Source organism: Eulemur rufifrons, chromosome 8, assembly GCF_041146395.1.
Source record: "Eulemur rufifrons isolate Redbay chromosome 8, OSU_ERuf_1, whole genome shotgun sequence".
In the NCBI taxonomy this organism is placed as follows: Eukaryota; Metazoa; Chordata; class Mammalia; order Primates; family Lemuridae; genus Eulemur; species Eulemur rufifrons.
The window spans coordinates 66,049,897-66,074,806 of NC_090990.1; the positions used below are offsets into that span (position 1 = coordinate 66,049,897).

At 34.3% G+C, this 24,910-nt stretch overlaps 1 protein-coding gene across 14 annotated transcripts in view; it reads left to right on the forward strand.

Annotated features, from left to right (window-relative positions):
- The window catches only part of PRKACB (protein kinase cAMP-activated catalytic subunit beta), a 125,522-nt gene extending 101,764 nt beyond the window's left edge, over positions 1-23,758 (forward strand). For 9 of the 14 annotated variants that reach the window (XM_069478124.1, XM_069478121.1, XM_069478122.1 and 6 more), the window contains 3 exons: positions 187-309; positions 11,962-12,126; positions 20,468-23,758. In XM_069478124.1, the coding sequence (XP_069334225.1) occupies positions 187-309; positions 11,962-12,126; positions 20,468-20,593 (414 nt within the window). In that variant the 3' untranslated portion in view covers positions 20,594-23,758. Of the gene's footprint in view, positions 1-186; positions 310-2,061; positions 3,017-11,961; positions 12,127-20,467 lie in introns of those variants that run through there. The other 5 variants (XM_069478133.1, XM_069478131.1, XM_069478134.1 and 2 more) reach the window with 1 other exon arrangement.
- Positions 23,759-24,910: the final 1,152 nt, after the last annotated feature.

Genomic DNA, 24,910 nt, shown 5'->3' on the forward strand with positions numbered 1-24,910 from the left:
AATTCTCCCTTTGTTTAATTTAAATCTGACCTGATACATTTTGTTCATTTATTTTATTCTATCCTGAATAGCAACTGCTTTAAATTTTTTTTTCATATGCTTCCAGATCATTTTGAAATTACCTATGACTTTATTTCCTTCTAAGTAACTTAAGTCACAATTGACATCGGTGTTGGTTTATCTCAGGGCTACAATAAGGCAGTGGATTGGTGGGCGTTAGGAGTGCTAATCTATGAAATGGCAGCTGGTTACCCCCCATTCTTTGCAGACCAACCAATTCAGATCTATGAAAAGATTGTTTCTGGAAAGGTAAGTAATACATTTTATTTTTCCTATTTTTTTAACTATTTCTATATATAAATTTTAAGCTTTGTAAATTGAAACTGTATTGTGTCATCAGAATATTATCCTAAATTGTGAAATATATAGAAATATCCATAGTTGCTGCTCTTGTATCCAGCATTCATTTAAGATAACAGCATAAGTATTAAATCATCAAGGTCTCTTAAGAAAACAAAAGGCAGTTTTATAAAGAAATTAGCAAAACAGTAAGTCAATTTCTATATTTAGTATTTTTATCACTTACAAAGCACAGGATCATAGTTATAAATCTAAATATTCCTTCAAAGAAATAAAAATAGTTATTCATGTGGATGTCTCCTTGGATTTAGTGTTTTGACAGTGTTTTGATGTGCCCTTGTTTTTTCAGGAGAGACTTCTTGTTGGAATTATGTCAAAAACCACAAAACTAGAAGTAAATATAAAATGGATAAGCCTTTTTAAGATGGAAATTCATAGAATTAATTTTAACAGAATTGTTCATGTTGATTGTGATTATAATTGTCATTATTAGCAAATATGAAAATCACGTTAATGTTTCCTAAACATGAATAGATTTATTATGTCATAGTACTGTATATTTTGTAAATTACTCCATAAACCTTCCTTCTTTTGCATTTATAACCTTTAATTTTGCTTCCAAAAGTATTTCGTTTAGTATCAATCATTTGCTCTTGCCTTAGTTCAGACCTCAGATCTTTTTTAAAATACCAAAGTCAATTTAATAGAGATAAGCCTGAGTCTTCCCACCATGCAGTAAAGAAAGAGTAGGCTTTTAAACATTTCCAGAAGGAGACTTTCTATACATCAATGACAGAGTATATGGAAAGGAATATTTTGCTTATTTTCCCTCCCTCCTATTCCTACATGTGGTACACTTTACTACTTTGTCTTTTTTTTTTTTTTTAAGACCACATAGCCCCATTTAGATTATGACCAGGAAACAGAGCATGAATCTTGACTTCACATTACTTTCAGATGTGATATAGTTGACTTTTGTGTTGTGTGTGTGTGTGTGTGAGAGAGAGAGAGAGAGAGAGAGACCTTCTTAGGCAGAGATAAGCCTAATCAACCTGAAGAATCTGGAGGGAGATGGAGGGAAAGACTCTATTTCTTTGTATCTCAGCCAGATTCAAGCTCTTCATTTAGTGTGAAAGCTGACCCTTGGCATCCAGGAACTTACAGTTTACAATGTTAACTAACACAAGGTACTCTGACTGTCCATGTGTAGTAATTTATCTTTTTTGCCAAGACCCAAATATAAATCATGGATGCTGCACAACTGGGCTGTTGGAACAAGACACTTACCAACAGAACGCGTCTATCCAACCCCCTAGAATCCACATCTCAACACAGTATTGTTGTTCCATGTCTCATAGCGCATATGCAGTCTACAGGGGTCACAAGATTTTCCCTTGTATTTTGTGGCATTTTATGGGGAAAGTTTTACATTATGTCAGTATTCACAAATTAGGGGATTAACTAAAGAATTTATACCCCGAGTATATCAAAGGTAGAACATAAATACCTCTTACAGATAAATAAACTAAGAGAGCTATTGAAAGATTTACACTGATAAAGGCAATACAGAAAGGCAGGATGCAGTAGTTATTTTAAATAATTATCACTGTTGTTCTTGTTACATTTGTTGATCTCTAGTCTTCAGATTCTTATCTTTATAACTGTTTTTCCCTAGCAGAATATAAGAGTAACAGTAAAAAGAACTTTTGTAATGACCAAAACAAAACATTGAGAAATATTAATAGATGAGGCAGTGATTTATTTTTGAAGAATTTGAGAAGTGAATATGTAGAATCTCAAGGGAATAAGTGCCAAAGGTCATATAAAGGATGGTGAGAGAACTAAATTAAAATCATAAATGAGAGAATATTTTAGCAATCCAAAGACTAAAAATGCAAAAATTGTAGTAATTTTCAAATAATTTAATTAGGGATAATGATAAAGTTCCTAAATCTTTACTGTATTGCTTTCATTTATACTTACAACTTTTTCACAAAGGAAATCAAGTTTTCTGGCAAGGATACTGTCATGACTACATTTATATTTATTTAGAAAAATTGCTTTAGTTAAAATTAATGTATCTTCCTATTTATGAATTAGCTATAGTTTGCCAATCAACCATTCTACATTGGATAAAATTTTTCTCTGCTGTTTATGACTATGTTTTCATTTCATATCAAACTTTAACATTTTGTATCCAATAATCTGCATATGTCCAAAAATTATAACAGTTTAAATCCTAGTTACCTTAAAATAATGACATAAAATTTTATTTTATCACAATATCTGATTTTTTCCCTTCATTTATTTAGAAATATGACGGGGTGTTTGGGGTACTTTTGTTTTTAACAAAAGGTGCCAGATTATCTCTCCCCATATTGGATATAAAGTTATTCTCATTACTCATCTAAAGTAGAACTCATGAAGTGGAATATTGCCGTTAAGTGATCTCCAGGATCTAAATTATGTGAAATACAGATCACATTCACCCTTTCCCAATAAACCCATCTCTTTCAACACTCAGATCCAAACTAGAATGTGTCTCTATCCACATTGCAAAAATATTATTGTCTCTCTGGTTAGTAGCTAAAAGACAAATTGGAAACTGTTTTTTTTTTTAATTGTTTAAGCCATTAAAAATCAAATTTTGGTCTTATATTTGTGAATCCTATATTTACATTTGAATTTTTTAATAAAAAATACTTTTCATTCAGAATTTTTTTTTCTGATTTTTAAAAGCATATTATTTTATGCAACAACATTTTTTTTTTTTGAGACAAAGTCTCACTCTGTTGCCCCGGGTAGAGTGCTGTGGCGTCAGCGTAGCTCACAGCAACCTCAAACTCCTGGGCTCAAGCCATCTCCTGCCTCCGCCTCCTGAGTAGCTGGGACTACAGTCGTGCGCCACCACAACCGGCTAATTTTTTCTGTTTTTAGTTGCCTGGCTAATTTTTTGTATTTTTAGTAGAGACGGGGTCTCACTCTTGCTCAGGCTAGTCTGGAACTCCTGAGCTCAAGCAATCCTCCCACCTCAGCCTCCCAGAGTGCTAGGATTACAGGCATGAGCCACTGCGCCTGGCCCTGCAACAACATTTTAGATTGATTGTATCTTCCATTCTGAAACCATGCTATAAAGAATATAGGTATCAGTGACTTATCAAAGTTAAAATAAAATTTTTTAAGTGATTAATCATAAACTACATATATTTGACCATTAGATTTTTAAGTACTTTATTACAATATTTTAACTCAAGCTGTTATTTTTAAATGCACAGAAAGATGATCAATCAGCTTGTTAGATTCTCTCCTACACATATTTTGCCTTTAAAAAAACAGAGGAGGTGGTATTTAAATGTCAAATTATTCATGCAGTATTAAGGTTCAGGTCTGGAAGTGCACAGCTGACAGAAAAGAATTATAATTCCTTCATTAACTATGCCTCATCCTAGCATTACATATTCTGAGTTTCTGTATATAGTCTTGAAATTTCATGCCTCAGTGCCATGTCCTCTATGACAAAAATCAGTTATGGTTACACAGCTACTCTATCTGGCTACGTTACCCATGGAAATATAAAAGTTAATATTGTGGTCAAAATGACACTTGCAAATAAGGTAATTAAGTAACAGCTGATATGGAAACTATAACTTTAGAGTCCTTGACTTGTGTGATTAAAAAAAAATTTTAGCTTCATCACATCTAATGTAAATATTATTCCACTTTTAATGAGCACCAACAATGTAGAAGGAGACACTGTACAAAAATAGTGATAATGATCAAGGAGTCATTTAATTTTTTCTGAAGAGCAATTCAACATTTACATAAAGGGTAATTGATCAGCAGCCAGTGGCCATTCCCTTCTGTGTAAGGGGTCCTCAAGACCACCTCCAGGCTTGGTGATTCACTATGAAGACTCACTGGATTCAGCATACAGTGGTCCTCATGGCTAGGATTTATTACAGCAAAAGGATACAGAGCACAATCAGCAAAGGGAAAAGGCAGTCAGGATAAAATCCAGAGGAAATAAGACACAAGCTTCCCAGAGTCCTCTCCCAGTACAGCCAAAAGAGATGCACTTAATTCCTCCAGCAACAAATTGTGAAAAAAAGCATAAAAAGTTATCTGCAAAGCTCAGTAGAGACTCAGTGCCCAGGGTTTTTACTGGGGGGCTGGTCACATATGCATCCTCTGTCTAGCACATACCAAAATCCCAGACTCCCAGAGCAAAAGCAGATGTTCAGCATAAACCATATTGTTTGTACAGTCTAAGTACGTTGAACCATTCTAATCATTTATGGAAAGTTTCATATTGTTGTAAGGAACTGGTACCATTCAAGTTGCCAGATACTTGCCCAGGGCTAAACTTGCAAAGAGTCCTTTCTAAGGATAGCAGTCTCAGGCCCACTATGTTAACTCTTTTCTGCATACATCCTGTTTCCCAAATAACATACATATATGCAGATAAGCCACTACACTTTTTCTAAGATGCCATTGATTAATGCTTTGGGGGAAATTAAAATGTCATTTTCTATTTGGCTATGGCTATATTTAAAGAGAGTCAGAAATCCTCAGAAATCATTTTCATGAAATGCAAAAGCAGTTTTACTATTTGCATAAAACCAAGGACCATTTTTTAACACTTTGCTATGGCAATTTAAAATTCTTATTAATACCGCTTTATGACAGCCCTTTACTCTAGTGGTACTGTGGGAAAATAACTGCAACACTGGCTTCCTATTTTTGTGGGGAGGGAGTAAGGACGGGATAGGTAATAGCTCTCTGCAACCCTCTAGACTCGTTTTATCTACCACTGTTTCTGCATAGGTAAGAGAACAGATTAGAGACCCCACAGGCATGGTACTAATATTTATAAATTTTTTAAATGTCCTAGCCCTTTTTTTTATACATTGATACCAGGCTGATTAAAGTTGCCCAGGTCCTCTGAGGTAGTGTGAAGCTTGGCACCATGTCTATAGAAAACCTGGTGTATGAAAAGTTGTTGTGCCTTTTGAAAATTTGACTAATGTGTATGTTCATTTTTGCTAGATCAATTCTTTACTGGGCCTGCAGATTTTTTTTTAGAATTTATTATACCTAATTTAGAGAGATAATTTCTTAAAATTTATTTCAACATGCTTGTGGCCAAAAATTAGTAGAGTATTAACAGCTTGTTGGCTATGTGCAAGCTCTTTGAGTCAGTTAAGCCTAGTAAATTTTATTCCAATGCATAAAATATACTGTTACTAGTTAAACAATCCTTTCCCCTGCCAATAATTGCAGAATAGCAGTGAGATTTTTCTCTTCTTTCAAAGATCAACTTTGTTATTTCTGTGATTAAGTTCAGTGTAGACAAATTTGATTTGGCCTTATTTTACTTCTAAAAGAAAAAAAAGTCAGTAAACCAGTTGGTAAATTTAAATCACTCAGTATGAGTACCACAACAACAAGAACTGGTTTGCTTTTTGGATGTAACTTCCTCTTAATTTTTTAGAAAATTATAATCATTTCTAAAACCAAAATGTACAAGATTTTATAATCGGTACTGAAAGCGGAACAAATATTCTGTTGAGTTTGCTCAACTCAAAGAGAGTTTCATAGTGTGTTTAACATATTACATAATGTAATTTGACAAAGCAGTATAGCATATCAGCTATATTCACAATGCTGTCCTTATAAAACAGGTTATAGTCGTTTCATTTTCTCCCTCACTCTATCAAATTTAAGACCTTAAGAAAAGGTGAAAGTGTTTGTTCTAGAAATTAACAGGTGGAGCATGAGACAAAAAGAAAGGAGAAACTTCCTGTACTGTCCAAATGACTTTTCTGGCACAGACTGTCCTTGGCTAGTCTGGAAACATAACAATAGATATTGCTGTCTTCCAGGTTCCTTCTTTGATTCAGAAATCCAGCTTCAGATCATTAAAATAGTATTCTAATGGGAAGGTTAAAAAATTAAAATCCAGTGAATTGTCTACAAAATACTAGACATAATGCAAGGCAGTTTCTTAAAAATAATGTAATTTCTTTTCATACCTGTCAGATGAGATATATACTCTCATCATTTTATAGATGTGAAAACTCAAAAAGGTAAAAGATTTTTCCCTAAATTGCAGAGCATGTATGTAATTGGAGTTGGGGTTGGAACCCAGGAATTCTTTCTACTAAAGAAGTAGCTTGGTCAAATTTTTGAGGTGGCAAAGATGTTCAGTTTTATTTAGTTTAATTCTCTCATCCTATGTGTAGGTAAATCAAAATTCAGAATCACCCAAAGACAAAAGGTAATTTGGAGCAAAGCAAGAAATAGAAGAATCTAGCTCAGTGGTTCATTTATTATACTTTCATTTGGCTTCAGTGACTTTGTATCACCAATCCTTCACTCTCAGTCTCCTTGGCTTGGTCTTCTTCTCTTCTTTCTCTGCATTTCCTCTACTGATGGTCTTAAATGCCAGCTGACAATTCCCAAATTCATTTTTCCAGTCCATACCTGACTCCTGAATTCCAGACTTTTGTATCCAGTTTCCAACTTGAGATCTCCACTTGGATGTCTAATAAATATCTCTAATTCCACCTGTCTAAAACTGACAGATTTTTCTCCTTCTTCCCCAAGCCCCAGCAAATTTGTTCCTCCCATAGCCTTCCCCATCTCAGTTGATGGCCACTCCATCCTTTCAGTTGATCAAGCCAAAACACCTTGGAGTCCTCACCTTGTATCTAATGTACAGGGAAACCATTTTCACTCTATCTTTAGAATATATACAGAATTCAATCACTTCTTACCACTTCCACTGCTACCACTCTCATCTGAGTCACTGGAATGTCTCTTTAAAAATGCTAAATCAGATCCTTTTATTTCTTTTGAAACTTTGCAGTGATTACTCATTTCTTCGGAGTAAAATTCAAAGAGCTTACAATGAAAGTTTTGTGAGGAGTGATAGAAGGACATTTTTAAAGGACCATGCTGGTTGCTAAGTTTCATTGTCTGTCTTTCTCACTAGAATGTAAACTCCATGAAGGCAGAAATCTTCATCTTATTTTGTTTACTAATATAGCCCAAGTACATGTTCATAGTAGGGGTTCAATCAGATGTCAAATTTGAATTCATGCATTCATTAAATATTTATTAAGCTCGTAGTATATGCCAGACCAGTTCTAAGTGCTGGATGTGACAAATCAGTTGTGGTCTCTGCCTGCATGAAGCTTTCCTGCAATGGACCCCATCTTTGGTGTCTTTCCTTAAAGATACTGATTCAATAAGTCTTGTGTGGATTCCAAACATCTGTGTTTTTTAATTATCTCAGGTGATTCTGAAATACTCCAGGTGTTGAGAGCTTGTTTTATGTATCTGTACCTCACTGGAGATACAGATTTATTCTCAAGAATGAATCATTAGGAAAATCAGAAATAACATTGTTTCTAATGGTTGGAATAGAATCCTAAATAGAAAATAATATTAAGGAAAAAAATTTAAAGAAACTACTCTAGGAAATATATGTTTTGCAAACACCTTTTTCATGTTGTACAAAACACCTCTTCCATGTTAAATGATGCCAGTTTCCAATAACTTTATCTCTGAGACCTAATGGTTTAATGAGTTTAGTCTGTTCTGCTCTTTTCTATATCTGACTCTTTACATTACTGTCACATTATGTACCCTGTCCTGGTCTGGCAGAAAACTCTTATATACAGAAGTCAGGAGGATTAAGTTATTTTCCCAAAAATTCCACTAACTGAGTTGGTGACCTCACTGGAGCTCAGGTTCCATATATTTAAAAATAAAGGTTTAGACTACACTAAGCTCCTTCTAGCTCCAATGTTCTAGGATTCTTACTTCACTTTCTATAGTAGTTATAATTGATAAGAATGATAAAAACAATAAAATAATAATACCCTTTTGATATAGTTTTGAAGGAAAAATTAGTTACTCTTCCCATCATAGAAATCTTTGGTGTCTCCAGGTCAATATATTACAAATAAAGGTCTTGCATTTAAAACAATTCTATTAAAGTTATTGTCTGCTCTTTGCTAATTCTTGTTTGATTAATCAACATGGCTCTTTGGAAAGTTCAATCAACAAAGAAATTACATTTCAGGTTACATTTCAGAACAATCAGGGAAAAAATACTTTTCACAGTGACTCTCATTCTTTCTCCCCCAATATACCTTAAGGATATGACAGATTCCCATCATTAATAGGACCACTATGAGTGTGAGGACTGCCTATCAGAATCCCTGGGGAACAAGAGGGTGTGATGTGGAGGTGAGGAGGAGATGTCTATGATTTGAAAAGTTTTCCGATGATTCTGTTATCTGCCATCACAACCTACCACCACACCCCATTTGAGAATCGCCATCCTGAAGGTTAAACAGACACACACTCACCCACATTCACTAATTCAAGACCATAAATTTATGTGCATTCCAAAATAACTGCTTTACTTAGGTGCTTACATTCTTCGTGCATTGCGTTGCATATTACCTAAATTCAGAAGATAATTTATATGTATCGTACATTATTTGTCTACCATTCTAAACATAATGAAGGGGCTAGCTGGCACCTTACCATTGAACAGTTCATGCAAATTCTATCCTGAACAAAGATAGATGTACTTCAAATAAGTTATTTTTTTAGAATCTAAATAAAGTTTAGATTTACTACTGGAAAAATATGAACTAACATAACCACTGGAAAAATGTCATGTTATTTTTAAAATAAACAGTATGCCTTTTGAACACCTCTTATTCTCTAGTTATTATTTCAGCTAGGATAAAAGAGAAAATGTACAGCAAAATATTTTTAAGATGAAAATTTCTTTTAGATACTGCAGTCCCCAACCCCCAGGCTGTGGCCCAGTACCGGCCCGTGGCCTGTTAGGAAAAGGGTCGCGCATCATCACCTGAGCTCCGCAATCCCCTGTAGTGAAGACCCCCACCCACCCCTGGGTCCATGGAAAAATTGTCTTCCATGAAGCGGATCCCCGGTGCCAAAAAGTTGGGGACCGCTGGAGGTTCCTGATGATGACTATTTTCAGGTGATCAAATCATAGAGTAACTAAAATTATATATCCTGGAGTCAGAGTACCCAGTTTAGAATTACAACTCTACTACTTATTAGCTCTATAATCTTAGGCAAATTACTTAATCTCTGCAAGATTCAATTGCTTCACCCCACCTATAAGATGGGGATAATAATCAGACCTACCACATTGCTATACTTTGGATTTTATGAGCCAGTACATATAAAGTGTTTTTAGCACAGTGCCTACCTTCTAAGAAGCCATTGTGTCAGTGGTAAAACTAGAGAAGGTGGTAGGTAGTTCACATGTCTTACTTTTTAGAACACCAAACTTCTCCTAATCTGTGATAATAAAGGCTTTGCAGAAATGAGGCTTTAAGTTGTTAATTTATATAACTTTATCCTAAATCCTAGTCATTTATTAACTATGCAACTTTCAAACAGTCATTGGTTGCTTGACACAAATATTGGTTTTCCTCTAGTATGGTGATAATTTTAATTTACTGCATTTTATTATTTACATTTAAAATTTTATGATCTTTCACTCACATAGAAAATAAAAACCTTTGTATAGAGTAGTGAATAGAGTTGAGAATAGTGCTTCTTAAGCTTCCATGTGCACACGAATCGCTTGGAGATTAGAAGCTCATATTTTCAGGCTGACACCCCCATCATCTGAAGGAAGCCACAGGGATCTCCATTTTTATACTCTTGTCTCTCAGTTGATTCTGATGTGATTGGGTCCTAGCACCACATTTTGAGAAAAAATTTGTTTACAGAATAGCATGAGAATGGCAATCAAAAGACTACAGTTATGAATCTATCTTTATGTGCTAATGATTTAACTTCTTTGAGAATATGAGAATGTATGTCAAGTATGTTGAGCTTTTTGAAAGTCAAAACATAAATTAAGGAGTTCTGTATATTTGAAGACAGTGTAATAAAGACCAAAATTCATGAGGCTGCAAATCATAAGACTAGCTTTCTAGTCCTAGCTCTGCTACTTTATAGCCTGATGATTGGGTAAGGTATATAATATTTCTGAATCTTAGTTTCTCCATCTTTAGAATAGAGTTAATAATATATTCATTGAGTTTGTCATATCCACCTAGGATGTGAGTTCTGTGAAATTAGGGACTTTGCCTTGTTTAGCTCACTGCTATATATTTAGCACCTAGAACAGTGTCTGGCACATAGTAGGCACTCAATAAGTAATTGTCAAATGAATGTTCTACAATATTTGAAATAACCTAATAAATGCTGTGCATAAAAACGTACAAATGGCACAATGCCTTCCCTCAGAAGCCCGGAGTCTGCAGAAGACAGACGTATGCACAAATACTGCAGCATCGTTCAATGAATAGGTGTATTGTGATATCAACTGAGATAATGTAACGATGCACTATGAAAGGTATGAGGTGTTCGTAGCACTTGTAGAGAACCAAAATAAGAATGTGAGGAGTTCAGAAACGGGTCTGTTTACCCTTTAAAGCATTTTCTACAAAGGTGCTGTGGTCAATTTGAAGTTGAGATTATAATAATCCAGAGAATAGTGTTTATGTTTAGTGGGGATGGCAACACGAAATGAGGCCTAGGGGTGCATGACAGGACAATGGAAAGTGGAACAAGTGCAAGTGCAAACACACACACAAACGTGCACACACAGTGACAGGGAAGAGGGTAGTGGAAATGATTGAACAGAATTGGAAAGGATGGTGGAGAGGTGGTAGTAATGCAAGAAAAGAATAAGGAGGCAAGATACAGCTAGTCCTTCTAAGTGGGAACCAGGAGTTAGGTTGGAGTAGAGGAGAAAATGTGTTTAAACAAAACAAAACAAAAAAATAGGCTAAGGTCTCTTATGAGTGGTACTTTATTTTATCAACTGCCAAACATAACATCGTCAGTTATTTGGGGTTTTCTGTTTGTTTTTAAGGCTAGAGGCCAGGCTACTTATTTAGAACTACTTATTCTTCACAATTTAGGAGGTGGAAAAATGCTTTTAAAGCAATCTAAATCATTTCTATACTGTTGCATATAGCAGAATTACGCTTAAAAGCCAACTACTAATAAAAGAAAAATGGTTTCCTGTGCTGTAAAAGGCAGTGTGGGTTTTTGCGATCATTTTTAGACTTCCTTTTTGATAGATCTCTCTTCAAAATGTACATACTGATTTCTTTCATATGCTGCTTGTTCTATTTATATTATAAATTTAAATTTCTATATCTCTGAGACAGAGATTTATAATATGAGATCTAAAGGGATTTCTCTTGAAGATGGGTGAACCTTCTGATATTGTTGGAGAAGTTCTGTATATGTGCACGTTTTACTGGAGACTGGTCCATATTCTTAAGGAAGTTCATGACCAAAACGAAGCCCTAAGAGAACAGGTTTCGTGCATTCACCCAAATAATTCTCTTCTTCGTGACTAGCATGGACTGTAACATGTAGTTCAAAGTATGTGAAAATCATCACTACATATTTTTGTATATATAATGACCTGTCACCTTATTTTAAAAACCTTTATGAAATCAAATCAAAAATATCATGAATCTTATAATGTGTGTTTTACCACATGGTGCATTTGTGCAGGTCCGATTCCCATCCCACTTCAGTTCAGATCTCAAGGATCTTCTACGGAACCTGCTGCAGGTGGATTTGACGAAGAGATTTGGAAATCTAAAGAATGGTGTGAGTGACATAAAAACTCACAAGTGGTTTGCCACAACAGATTGGATTGCTATTTACCAGAGGAAGGTGAGACTTTTCTTTCTTTTTAATTTAAAATCTTATTAAAAGTTGGTGTTTACATCATATGTAGTAGAAACATTTTCAACTTAATACATAGTTTTCCTTTTTTTACCTTTTAAATTCATCCTATGCAGAATCTCAAGTACTTTATAGCCTATAACCTAAAAGTGAGTTTTCTCCTAAAGAGAAAGTTTGTGTTCTATTTTGCCTGTCAATCTGAAATATTTTCTGTGTTAAATTTTTCCTACACATGTCTCATACTCTTTGCAATGCTACGGAAATTATATATTAGGCAATGTCCTAAGGGTTTGCATTTCAAAACTGATGTGAAGCCACATTAGGAAGATAACATATAAACAAATATATTTGCCTATCCAGTATTGGCATCCAGCCAGATATAATAACATTTAATTGCTAGATTCCTCGTTTTTCAGTCTGTATTTTGACCTTTCTGTGGCATTTATCAGGGTTCCAAATTTTTAATGTACTGTTCCCCAAACAGACCATGCTTTTTCACACTCTATGCCCTTGTAAAATTTTTTCCTTGACTCAGAATGACTTCCCATTTGTGCATTTGCCATAGTTTTATTGATCCATGATGATTTAGCTTAAATGTTACCTCTACTGTGATATTTTCTCTGAAGAGATATTCTTTATTAATATCTTATAGATTCTGTATTGTTTTAAAATATTTCATTGAAGACAGGGAACTTATCTTACTCATTTTTATATTCCTATCACCTGGCAAGAGCCTTATGGTTGGTACATGCTCACTAAATGTTTGCTGAATTACTGAACATTGGTCTTTCTTCAGATAAAACTTACCTTTATCCATGTGAAAGCCGATTTGAACATAAGTAATGGAAATAGGGGTTTTAATTAATGCTTTTATGGAAGGTTAAAAACAAATCTGAAATTACTAGATTTTTGAAACAATTATTCACCTGATATTTATTCTAAATAGTCATCAGATGCCTGCTTATATGCTACATATTCTTCAAGGTGCTCAGAATATGTTAAGCAAAATCACCTTTATTCCTGTCCATATGAAGCTTATAGTTTCAGGGGTCAGGAAGATTGATCAGATGGTCATATAAATAGATATAAAAGTACTAGTATGAGAAATGTGGAAACACAGAAAGAATAAGTTTACATCTGAGTTTTCTTGGGATTTGTTTGGTTTGGTTTTTTTGCTTGCTTGCTAAAGGGATTCTTAGTGTTAGAAATTGAAGCAACTTGAAGACTTGTATGTAAATATAAACCAAGTTAATCTCTAGTGTTAGTGTACCACCGTAATAAAATAGAGGAACACCAGCTGACCAGTAGCAATACTTTGTTGTCCAGAAGCTTTTTAGTTTAATATAATTCCATCTGTCTATATTTGCTTTTGTTGCCTGTGCTTTTGAAAACTTAGCCATAAAATCTTTGCCTAGATCAAAGTCCTGGATCATATTCCCTATATTTTCTTCCAGCAGTTTTATAGTTTGGGGTCTTATGTCCTTAATCCATTTTGAGTAGATTCTGGCATATGGTGAAAGGGATCTAGTTTCATTCCTTTACATATGAATATCTGATTTTCCCAGCACCATTTATTGAAGAGGGTGTCTTTTCTCCATTGGCGCCTTTGTCAAAAATTAGTTGGCTGTAATACATGGATTTACTTCTGGGTTTTCTATTCTATTCCACTGGTCTATGGGTCTGCTTTTATACAAATACCATGCTGTTTTGGTAACTTTAGCTTTTTAGTATATTTTGAAGTCAGGTAGTAATATACCTTCACCTTTGTTCTTTTTGCTCAGGATTGCTTTGGCTATTTGGGTTCTTTTGTGCTTCCATACAAATTTTAGGATTGTCTTATCTATATGTGTAAAGAATGTTATTGGTATTTTAATAGAAATTGCATTGGATCTGTAAATTGCTTTGGACAGTATGGTCATTTTAACAATATTAATTCTTCTGATCCATGACCCTGGGATGTCTTTCCATTTGTTTGGATCCTTTTTAATTTCTTTCATCAGTGTTTTGTTATATTCTCTTGCTGAATTGATCCTTGTATGATTATGTAATGACTTTCTTTGTGTCTTTATACTGTTTTTGACTTAAAGTCTGTTTTATCTGATATAGATATACCTGTTCTTGCTTGCTTTTGGTTTTCATTTGTGTGGAATATTTTTTCCATCCCTTCGCTTTCAGTCTACACGTGTCTTTGTAGGTGCAGTGAGTTTCTTATAGGCAGCATATAGTTGAGTCGTGTGTGTTTTTTAATCCATTTAGCCATGCTATATAGTTTTAGTGGGTAATTTTATCTCTTTATATTCAAGGTTATTATTGATAGGTGAGGGCTTATTCCTGTCATTTTGTCAATTGTTTTCTGGTTCTTTTGTATAACCTTTGTTTCTTTCTTTCCCTCATATTTTTATCATTGTAGGTTTATGGTTTTCTGTAGTACTAATGTTTGTGTCCTTTGTCTTTCTCATTTGTGTGTCTGCTGTACCAGCAAGTTTTATACTTTCATGTGTTTTCATAATGGTAGATGTTGTTCTTTCACTTCCACATGTAGGATTCCCTTAAACATTTCTTGTTGAGCCAGTCTAGTGGTGATGAATTCCCTCTATTTTTATTTGTCTGGGACTTTATTTCTCCTTCATTTTTATGGCATAGCTTTGCTGGGTATAATTTTCTTGGCTGATAGTTTTGCTTATTTTTTTATTCCAGCATTTTTTAATATATCATCCCATTCACTCCTGGCCTGTAAGGTTTCTGCTGACAAATCCACTGATAGTCCTATGAGGGTTTTCTTATATGTGACTTGACACTTTTGCTGTTTTTAGAATTTTCTCTTTCTCTTTGACTTTTGATAGTTTGACTATACTGTGCCTTGTAGAAGAGATTTTTGGGTTGTATCTATTTGGGAATCTTTGAGCTTCCTGTATCTGGATGTCTAAATCTCTTGAAAGACTTGGGTAATTTTCAGCCATTATTTTGTTAAATAGCTTTTCTATGCCTTTGCCCATCTCTTCACCTTCTGGAAAACCTAAAATTCAAATATTTGATTGTACTAATTTGCAGTCCCACCAATAGTGTATAAGCCTTTCTTTATGTCTATATCTCCATCAGCATTTATTTTTTAACTTTTTAATATGGCCATTCTGACAAGGGAAAGGTGGTATCTCACTGTGGTTTTAATTTGCATTTTCCTGATAATTAGTGATGTTGAGCATTTTTTCGTATGTTTGTGGTCCATTTGTCTATCTTCTTTTGGAAAACTTCTGTTCATGTCTTGTGCCCACTTTTGAGTGGGGTTGTTTGTTTTTTCCTTGCTGATTCATTTGAGTTCTTTGTAGATTCCGGATATTAGTCCTTTGTCAGATGTATAATTTGTGAATATTTTCTCCAGTTCCATAGATTGTCTGTTTACTCTGTTGATTATTTCCTTTGCTCTACAGAGCTTTTTAATTGAATTAAGTCCCATTTATTTATTTATTTATTTTGTTATTGCTATGTTTTCCTTTGGGTCTTAGTCATAAATTCTTCACCTAGGCCAATGTCTAGAGAATTTTTTCTACATTTTATTCTAGAATTTTTATGGTTTCATGCCTTACATTTAAGTATTTTATCCATATTGAGTTAATTTTTGTGTATGGCAAGAGATAGCGGTTCTGTTTCATTCTTCTACATATGGCTATCCAATTTTCCCAGCACCATTTGTTGAATAGGACCTCTTTTCCCCAATGTATATTGTTGTCTGCTTTGTTGAAGATCAGCTGGTTGTAGGTAAATGGTTTTCTTTCTGAGTTCTCTATTCTGTTCCATTGATCTATGTCTCTACTTTTATACCAGTACCATTCTGGTTTTGGTTACTACAACCTTGCAGTAGGATTTGAAGTCAGATAATATGATGCCTCCAAATTAGGGTTTTTTGTTTTGTTTTGTTTTGGTTTGGTTTGGTTTGTTTGTTTGATTGTTTTGCTTAAGATTGCTTTGGCTATTCAGGCTCTTTTTTTGACACCAAATGAAGCATAAAATTATTTTTCTAGATCTGTGAAATATAACATTGGTATTTTGGTGGGGATTTCATTGAATCTGTAAGTCACTTTGGGCAATATGGACTTTTTAATGATGTTGATTCTACCAATCCATAAGCATGGATTTTCCTTTTTTGTGTGTGACATCTCATTTCTTTCATTGGTGTTTTGTAGTTCTTCTTGCAGATCTTTCATCACCTTGGTTAAATATATTCCAGGTATTTTATTTTCTTTGTAGCTATTGCAAATAGTATTGAGTCTTTTATTTGATTCTCAACTTGACTGTTATTAGTATATAGAAATATTACTGATCTGTGTACATTGACTTTGTAACCTGAGACATTGCTGAATTTACCAATTCTAGAAGTATTTTGATGGAGTCTTTGGAGTTTTCTAGATGCAAGATTATATAATTAGCAGACAAGGATAGTTTGACCTCATGTTGTCTGACCCTTTCTTTCTCTTGCTGAATTGCTCTGGCTAGGACTTCCAGTGCTATGTTGAATAGAAGTGGTCACAGTGGGCTCCCTTGTCTTGTTCCAGTTCTTAGGGGAAATGCTTTCAACTCTTCCCCACTCAGTAAGATGTTGGCTGTGGGTTTGTTATCCATGGCTTTTATAATTTTAAGGTATGTTTCTTCTAAGCCTAGTTTGTTGATGTTTTTTATCATGAAAGGGTGCTGGATTTTACTGAGTGCTTTTTCTGCATCTATTGAGGTGAACATGTGTTGTTTTTGCTTCTGTTTATGTGGTAAATCAAATTTTTTGATTTGTGTTTGTTAAACTATACTTTCATCCCTGGGATGAAACTCACTTGATCATGGTGAATTATCTTTTATATGTGCTGTTGAATTTGGTTTGCTAGTATTTTGTTGAGTATTTTTGCATGTATGTTTGTGAAGAATATTGGTCTTTAGTTTTCTTTTCTGTTGTTGTTTTTGTGTCCTTTTCTGGCTTTGATATTAAGGTGATACTGGACTCATAGAATGAGTTAGGGAGGATTCCCTTTTCTTGATATTATGGAATAATTTCTGTGGGATAGGTACCAGTTCTTCTTTGTAGTTCTAGTAGAATTCAGCTGTGGATCCATCTGGTGTGGGGAGCTTTTTTGTTGATAGATTTTTTATTATTGCTTTAATCTCTAGGCTTGTTATTGGTTCAAGATTTCTGTTTTGGGGGGTTTTTTTCCCCTGATTCCGTTTGGGGAGGTTGTGTGTTTCCAGGAATTTATCCATTTCCTCTGTTTTCTAGTTTGTGTGCATAGAGATTTTCATACTATTGATGGATGATATTTTATATTCTGTGGTATGAGTTGTAATGTCTCCTTTTTCATTTCTGATTGAGTTTCTTTGGGTCCTTTCTCTGTATTCCTGGTTAATCTAGCTAGAGGTCTACCAATTTTGTTTATTTTTTCAAAGAACCAACTTTTTGTTTTATTGATCCTTTGTATTATTTTTTTGGTTGGTTTCCGTTTTGTTTAGTTCTGCTCTGAGCTTTGTTATTTCTTTTTTTCTGCTAGCTTTGGGTTTGGTTTTCTTCTTTTTCTAGTTCCTTAAGTTGTGACATTACATTGTTAATTTATGATCTTTCTTTTCGAAATAAGCATTTAAGGCTATGAATTTCCCACTTAATACTGCTTTTTATCCCATAGATTTTGGATACTGTGTCATGATTGTTATTCAGTTTGAAAAATCTTTTGATTTCTATCTTAATTTCATCACTGATGCAAGGATTGTTCAGCAACAGGTTGTTTAATTTCCATGACTTTGTATAAATTTTTGAGTTCCTCTTATAGTTGATTCCTATTGTTATTCCACTGTGATCTGAGAAGGCACATGGAATGATTTTGATTTTTCTGAATTTGCTGAGACTTATTTTATGGGATAACATATAATCTTTCTTGGAAAATGTCCCATGTCTGATGAAAAGAATGTATATTCTGAAGTTTTGGGGTAGAATGTTCTATAGATGTCTGTTAGGTCCATTTGTTATAGAGTCCCGTTTAAGTCCAGTGTTTCTTTGTTGATCTTCTGCCTTGATGATCTGTCCAGTTCTGTCATTAAAGTGTAGAAGTCACCAGTAATTAAGATGTTGCTTTTTATTTCTTTGCTTTGATCTTATAATATTTGATTTATGAATCTGGGAGCTCCTGTATTAAGTGCATATATATTTAGGATTGTTATATCTTCTTGTTGACTGTCTTAGTCTTTCTTTACCATTATTGATTTAAAGTCTTTTTTGTCTTATATGAGAATAGCTACTGCTGCTCACTTTTGGTTTCCCTTCATGTGGAATATTTTTTTCCATCCCTTTACCTTGAGTCAATGAGTATCCTTATTAATTAGATGGGTTTCTTGGAGATAGCAAATACTTGGAGTGTATTTTTCATCCATTCAGCCTATCTATATATTTTAAATGGAGCATTAAGGCCATTTACATTCAATGTTAGTATTGATATGTGAGATAGTATTCTGTTCATCATGTTGAATGATATCTAGTTGCTTTGTTTTCTCCCTTGTGTTACTGTTTTATAAGAATTGTGAGTTTTACCTTTTGGGTGTTTTTATATTGGTAGGTATGGATTGTTCTTTTCCATGTCTAGACTACTTTTAAGCATTCCCTCTAGGACAAGTCTAGTGGTGGCAAATTCCCTTAGTGTTTGCTTGTCTGAGAAAGACTTTATTTCTCTTTCATTTATGAAACTTAGTTTTGTGGGATACAAAATTCTTGGCTAGCAATTATTCTGTTTAAGAAGACTAAATATGGGACCCCAATCCCTTCTGGCTTAAAAGGACTCTACTGAGAGGTCTGCTGTTAGTCTGATGGGTTTTCCTTTGTAAGTAGACTTGTTGCTTTCATCATGCAGCTTGTAGGATTTTCTCCTTCACTTTGACTTTGGTCAGGCTGATGATTATATATCTTGGTGATGTCCTATTTGCTATGCATCTTCCAGTTATAATAACTACACACAGCAGTACAAATATGATAGTAAATGTGAACGGCTTTCATAGTCTTCTTTATTCTCTGACTCAGTGTTCATGAACAAAGCAATAGCCAAATGCATCTAGCAGAAAGGAAAAAAAGCAGAAAAAAGAAGTGGCCTGGACAACTCAAACTGTACAATCATTCTCTACAGATGGTTGATGTGATGTGTGATTCTAAATTGCTGCCTGACTAGACATGAGGCAATTGTCTTCTTAGCTCATTCTTCTGGGTAGTGCACAACAGCAGTCCCCGAAGCAGGGCACACAAGGCAACCAGCTAGCAAACAAAAGGATAATATTAGAATTGCCATTCATACTTATTTTTTCCTTATTCTTTTTAAAGATCTTATTTGTGTATATATCTTATATTAGCATAGTCATGTATACAAATGATTTATAAATAAGTAACTGTACATATATTGGTGATATATACTAGAAAATGTTTTACTAAAAGGGATATAAATCGAAAGGCTTTGGAGACTACTGGTATAGATAGTACAAAGAGCTCTGGAGTGGACGTGGAGAATCATGAGTATGGAACCTGCTTTAGCCACATATTAGTCATCTGAATTTGATCAACTCTGTCTTAATCTGTAAAATGGGAGTAAGAATATCTGCCCTGCCTTCCTCACAGTGTTGAATTGAGGAAGAAAGGAAACTGTGTCATTGTTTGTAAATTCTGTAAATGCTGTGCAAATTGTGATATTATTTTTTCAGCCTTTAAAATATTTTCTTCAAATGCATTCAGTACCCCATGTGATCTTTATAAAGGATCATATTCTACATGGTGGCCAGACCTTTTACTTTTAGGATCAAAGGAGAAAAATGTTTAGGATTTAATAATTCTATAATTCTAAGAGAGATATATTTCCTTCCAACTTCCCAGAAAGTTTTGATGACCAGATATTTTAAACAAAATAAACTTGGGAAGTAAAAAAGGAAGGTGATTAAAAGTGAGTCAAGATTTATCTGTAACTTCAAGAGAAAATAATTTTTAAAAACAGGATAGAGAATATCAGGCCTTAGAAATGAAGAACTAATAAAGGAAAAACTGGAGTTCTGTAACCTTAGGAGCCAGCATTTTGATACCAATAGTTAATGATCCTAGGAAATTCTTAAATATTTTCTTGTCCTGTACTATATCTTGAATGAAAATGTGGAGATTAATTGCAGACCTACTGTTTGTTGCAGCTTCTTCTAATGCTATTATATTATAATTCAGGGACTTAATGGCATTTAAGGATGCCACCATGTAGTAACAATGGGAATTTATTTTCCTTAGAGTTTTGAAAACTCTCAGGAGTTTTTCCTTTTTCTTATTTTTCTGTCTCAATTACAGGTTGAAGCTCCATTCATACCAAAGTTCAGAGGCTCTGGAGATACCAGCAACTTTGATGACTATGAAGAAGAAGATATCCGTGTCTCTATAACAGAAAAATGTGCAAAAGAATTTGGTGAATTTTAGGGAGGAACAATAAGATGACATCAGAGCTCACACTCAATCTTTGCTCTCTGTTGAGAGATAAGGTGGAGCTGAGACCGTCCTTGTTGAAGCAGTTACCTAGTTCCTTCATTCCAACGACTGAGTGAGGTCTTTATTGCCATCATCCGTGTATGCACTCTGCATCCACCTATGTAACAAGGCACCGCTAAGCAAGCATTGTTTGTGCCATAACACAGTACTAGACCACTTTCCTACTTCTCTTTGGGTTGTCTTTCTCCTCTCCTACAGCCATTTCTTCCTTTCTCAATTTCATTAGTTTTCTCTAAACAGTGCTCCATTTTATTTTATTAGTGTTTCAGATAGGCAGTGTTATGGCTATGTGATATTTGAAGGGAAGGATAAGCATTGCTTTTAGTAGTTCTTTCCAATATTTCTGTTGGTCAATGGCTTGATAAACTTTCTAATAATTATTTGTACTTTCGGTAGCTCAGACTCAGTTTTGCCAAAACTCTTGACAATATTCAAAGATAGCATGTCTGATCACCAAGGAAATTTATGCAAATTAAGAAATACAGTAACTTTGTTGGAATTCTGACAATAAATTTGGATAGACTAATACAGAGTAGCTAGACCCAGCAATTTGGATTACTATAGATCAAAAGTTCTATTTCCCTTCGCCTCCTTTTACATCATCCTCCCCTTGAGTAATGAAGTGACCAGCCTGTGTAGTGTGACAAATGTGTCTCACTCAGCAGGATAAACTCATGATATGGATCATCTCCCAGATTCTCTCACCTGGTACCAGCATTTCTGTAGGTGTTAGAGAAGAGTTCTAAGTTTTCTAAACCTTAACTCTTCCATAAGGATTTTAGCCAGTATTTTAATAGAACACAACTAATCAAAGTGACAAATTTTAAAGTGTCTCAAATAGTCTTCATTATAAACTTTTTAAAGGAAAAGAAGCAAACTAAAAAGAACATTGGTTTGGATAAATGCTTTGCTAAGTCAAATGGCTTGATTCTTGCAAACAATGTAGAGGTACTCTTATTTAAAGTGAGGGTTTTCTGTTTATTTTGTAACCCTAAGAACACAGGAAGTTGTTCCCAGCTGGTTACTCTGGTGTACTATGTTTGTGAACCTAAGGTAGGGGCACCACTGCAACTTCTGCATTCACCCCATGCCTTGTCAATGAGGAAAGGGGACAAGTTTATAAAACTGCCGCACTTGTAATTTTGAGGTGTGATATTTTCAGATGTCATAATTTTTAACTTCTTATCTCTCAGTAAACAGAATGTAAGATCATACAGATACAATTTTAGTATTTGAGTTTAGTTTTTTCTTCTATACTTTTTTGCCAACTGACTTAACAACGTTGATGTCAGGTGGAAATGTCAAGCACTTTTGCACACTTGGTTCAGTGTTTGTTGAGAATCCATGGCTTAACCGAGTTGTTTTGCTTTTTGTTTGTTTGTTTGGCTTTTAATTTTCCCCAACTGGTTTTATCTCTGTGTCTCAGTGACCTATCTTAAAACAACACACCAAAATGGTTTAAAATAAGCTGCGTTCATTTTTTATGATCAATTTACATGCATATAAAATGAATTGTTTTTAATCAAACTGATCCTAATGTATATAATCATTCTATTTGCTTCCTTATCGGTGCAGGTAGGTCACTGACACCACTTCTTTTCATTCTGTACCATACCCTTGTAAAACCTTTGAAGACATCAAAAAATCCTGCCTGAAATGTTCTCTCCACTGACCTATATGTCTTTTGGTTGTCAAGTGTTTCTGCATGGTAATATCACATAAAGGCTGACACTGATTTTAGTTGGTCCACTTATATTTAAAATGTGCAAGAAAAATTTGAAATACTCTTGCTGTAGCAAGTTTTATGTAATAAAGATATATCATCATGTTAATAAATTTAAAACATCATTTGTAAAAAATATTTTAATTTTTTTGTATTTCAGTTAGCCCCAAGAACATGCTGATCATTGTATTCTATATGTATGCTACAAATTCTATGGTAGCTTTGTTGTATATTATTGTAAAATTATTTTAATAAATCATGGGGATGACAATTTGATTATTACTATTTAGTTTTCAGTAATTGAAAAGATTTCTATGAATTCTAAAAATATTTTTTTCTATGAAATGACTAGTGCCCAGCTGTAGAATCCACCCTGGGTAGTGACCCCTAGGCATACATTGGTACTGAGGGCTATTCAGCCATTCCATTTTACTTTCTATTTATAGGACATGAGCAAGCTTTCAAATGTGTCAAGGGAGTCTATTTCCAACCAATCAAGTACTCTAAACTAGAATATTTTAAAATTCCCAATCTCAGCCACAATTTAGCCAAGAACAAGATAAAAACTTGAATAAGAAATAAGTAGTATAAATCAGTATTTAACCTCAAATTACATTATTTGGAACAGAAGATATGTTTTTTACTCAGTAAATAATTAAGAGATGGCATTGTATAAGAAGGAACCCTAGACTGAAAGTCAAGACATCTGAGTTTCGGGCCAGAAAACTATCAATGTGACCCTGGCCTCAGTTCTCTTATCTATAAAATGGAAGAGTTGGATTAGGCAGTTTCAAAGGTTCCTTCTGACTTTCACAGGTTATGACGAGATTCTCGATATTTTGGAGGAATATCATGCTTTGAAGTCTCAGTAAGGCAGCATATTTTAGGGCATCTTTCTCCTTATCTCTGACAGTGTTCTTACAATTCTTTGAATATCATGAGAATCTTGTGTCTGTCCTAATTTCTTCCTTATTTACTGATACTAAATACTCAGTTGATATTAAACCGTCAACCTACCAAAAAAGATACTGTGGCTTATGGGAATTGCTGTCTTGTTCTTGGTATGTTCTTGCATTGACTGCCCATTGGCCTGAAAATACTCATTGTAAACCTGAAAAAAAAAAAATCATTTTTTTTCCCACTGACTGTTTTTTCTGCTTGTTGTAAGAATCAAATGAAATAATGTATGTGAAAGCACCTTGTAAATGTAACCTATCAATGTAAAATGTTAAAGTGTGTTGTTATTTCATTAATTACTTCTTTGTTTAGAATGGAATTTCCTATGCACTACTGTAGCTAGGAAATGCTGAAAACAACTGTTTTTTAATTAATCAATAACTGCAAAATTAAAGTATCTTCAATGGATAAGACAATTTATTGAGTCTTGAATTCTATTTGATGCCCTTACCTCCTGATTTATTTTCTGCTGATACCACAGATGCCAATAAATTCCTAGATTTTTAAATTTGGGTTGGTTTTTTGGCCACGGGAGCAGAGTGACAGGGGGAAGAATGTCCACCGTCTACTCAAACTGGATGTTTACTAAGAAACTGCTAAGTCCATTTCACAGTTTCTAAGTGTTTCTACTTTTCTCATTTCTCATATTAGCCCAAATTACTTCTAACATAATGTTGGAAATATTCATATTTAAAGTATTTGATATTACAAGAGCCCTCATCCTTATATTGTAACAATGACCTTTGAATTTATTCTTTTTTCTTCAGGAGTGCTTTTGAGCTTCACATTACTACCTCTTCCCATTTTAGCCAGGTTCATTAGTGTGTATCTCTAAAGTTGTCCTTTACCTCAAGAAATAATCATTTTAGATAATTGTTTTAATAGCTTACCATTTTGTTTGCTATTGCAAACATTTAGAAATATTGATGCATTTTATAACATGGAGCTTACCAATTTTATACCAGTGCTTGCTTCATTTTATCATTATCAGGGCTTTATATAAATTAGAGTTCTCATTTCCTTGTGAAGCTAATTACACAGATCTGGGCATGTCGTCACTCTAGAACTACCATCATTTGAAATCTATTTGATTAAATTTTCTCTTCTGTACAAATATTAGAAATGAAGTTAAATACTTATTTTTATTTTCACTTTGCTGAAGATTTTCTGTATGCTTATTTCATAGCCTTTGCACCCACTGTTCTGGACTGAGTCATGAACAAAATTTCTCTGTTGAAGTCCAAACCCCCAGTACCTCTTCAGCATGTGATTGTATTTGGAGCTAAGGCTTTAAAGAGGTAATTAAGGTACAGTGAGATTACATGGGCGGCCCTAATCCAATAGGACTGAAGTCCATGAAGGGATTAGGACATAGCACCCAGACAAAAGGAGAACCATGTGACTACCCAGGGAGAAGATGGCCACCTACCAGACAAGGAAAGAGGCCTCAGAAGAAGCCAACTCTGCCAACATCTTGATCTTGGGCTTCTAACCTCCAGAACTGTGAGAAAATAAGTTCCTGTTGTTTAAGCCACGCAATCTGGGATGCTTTGTCAGGGCATTCTTAA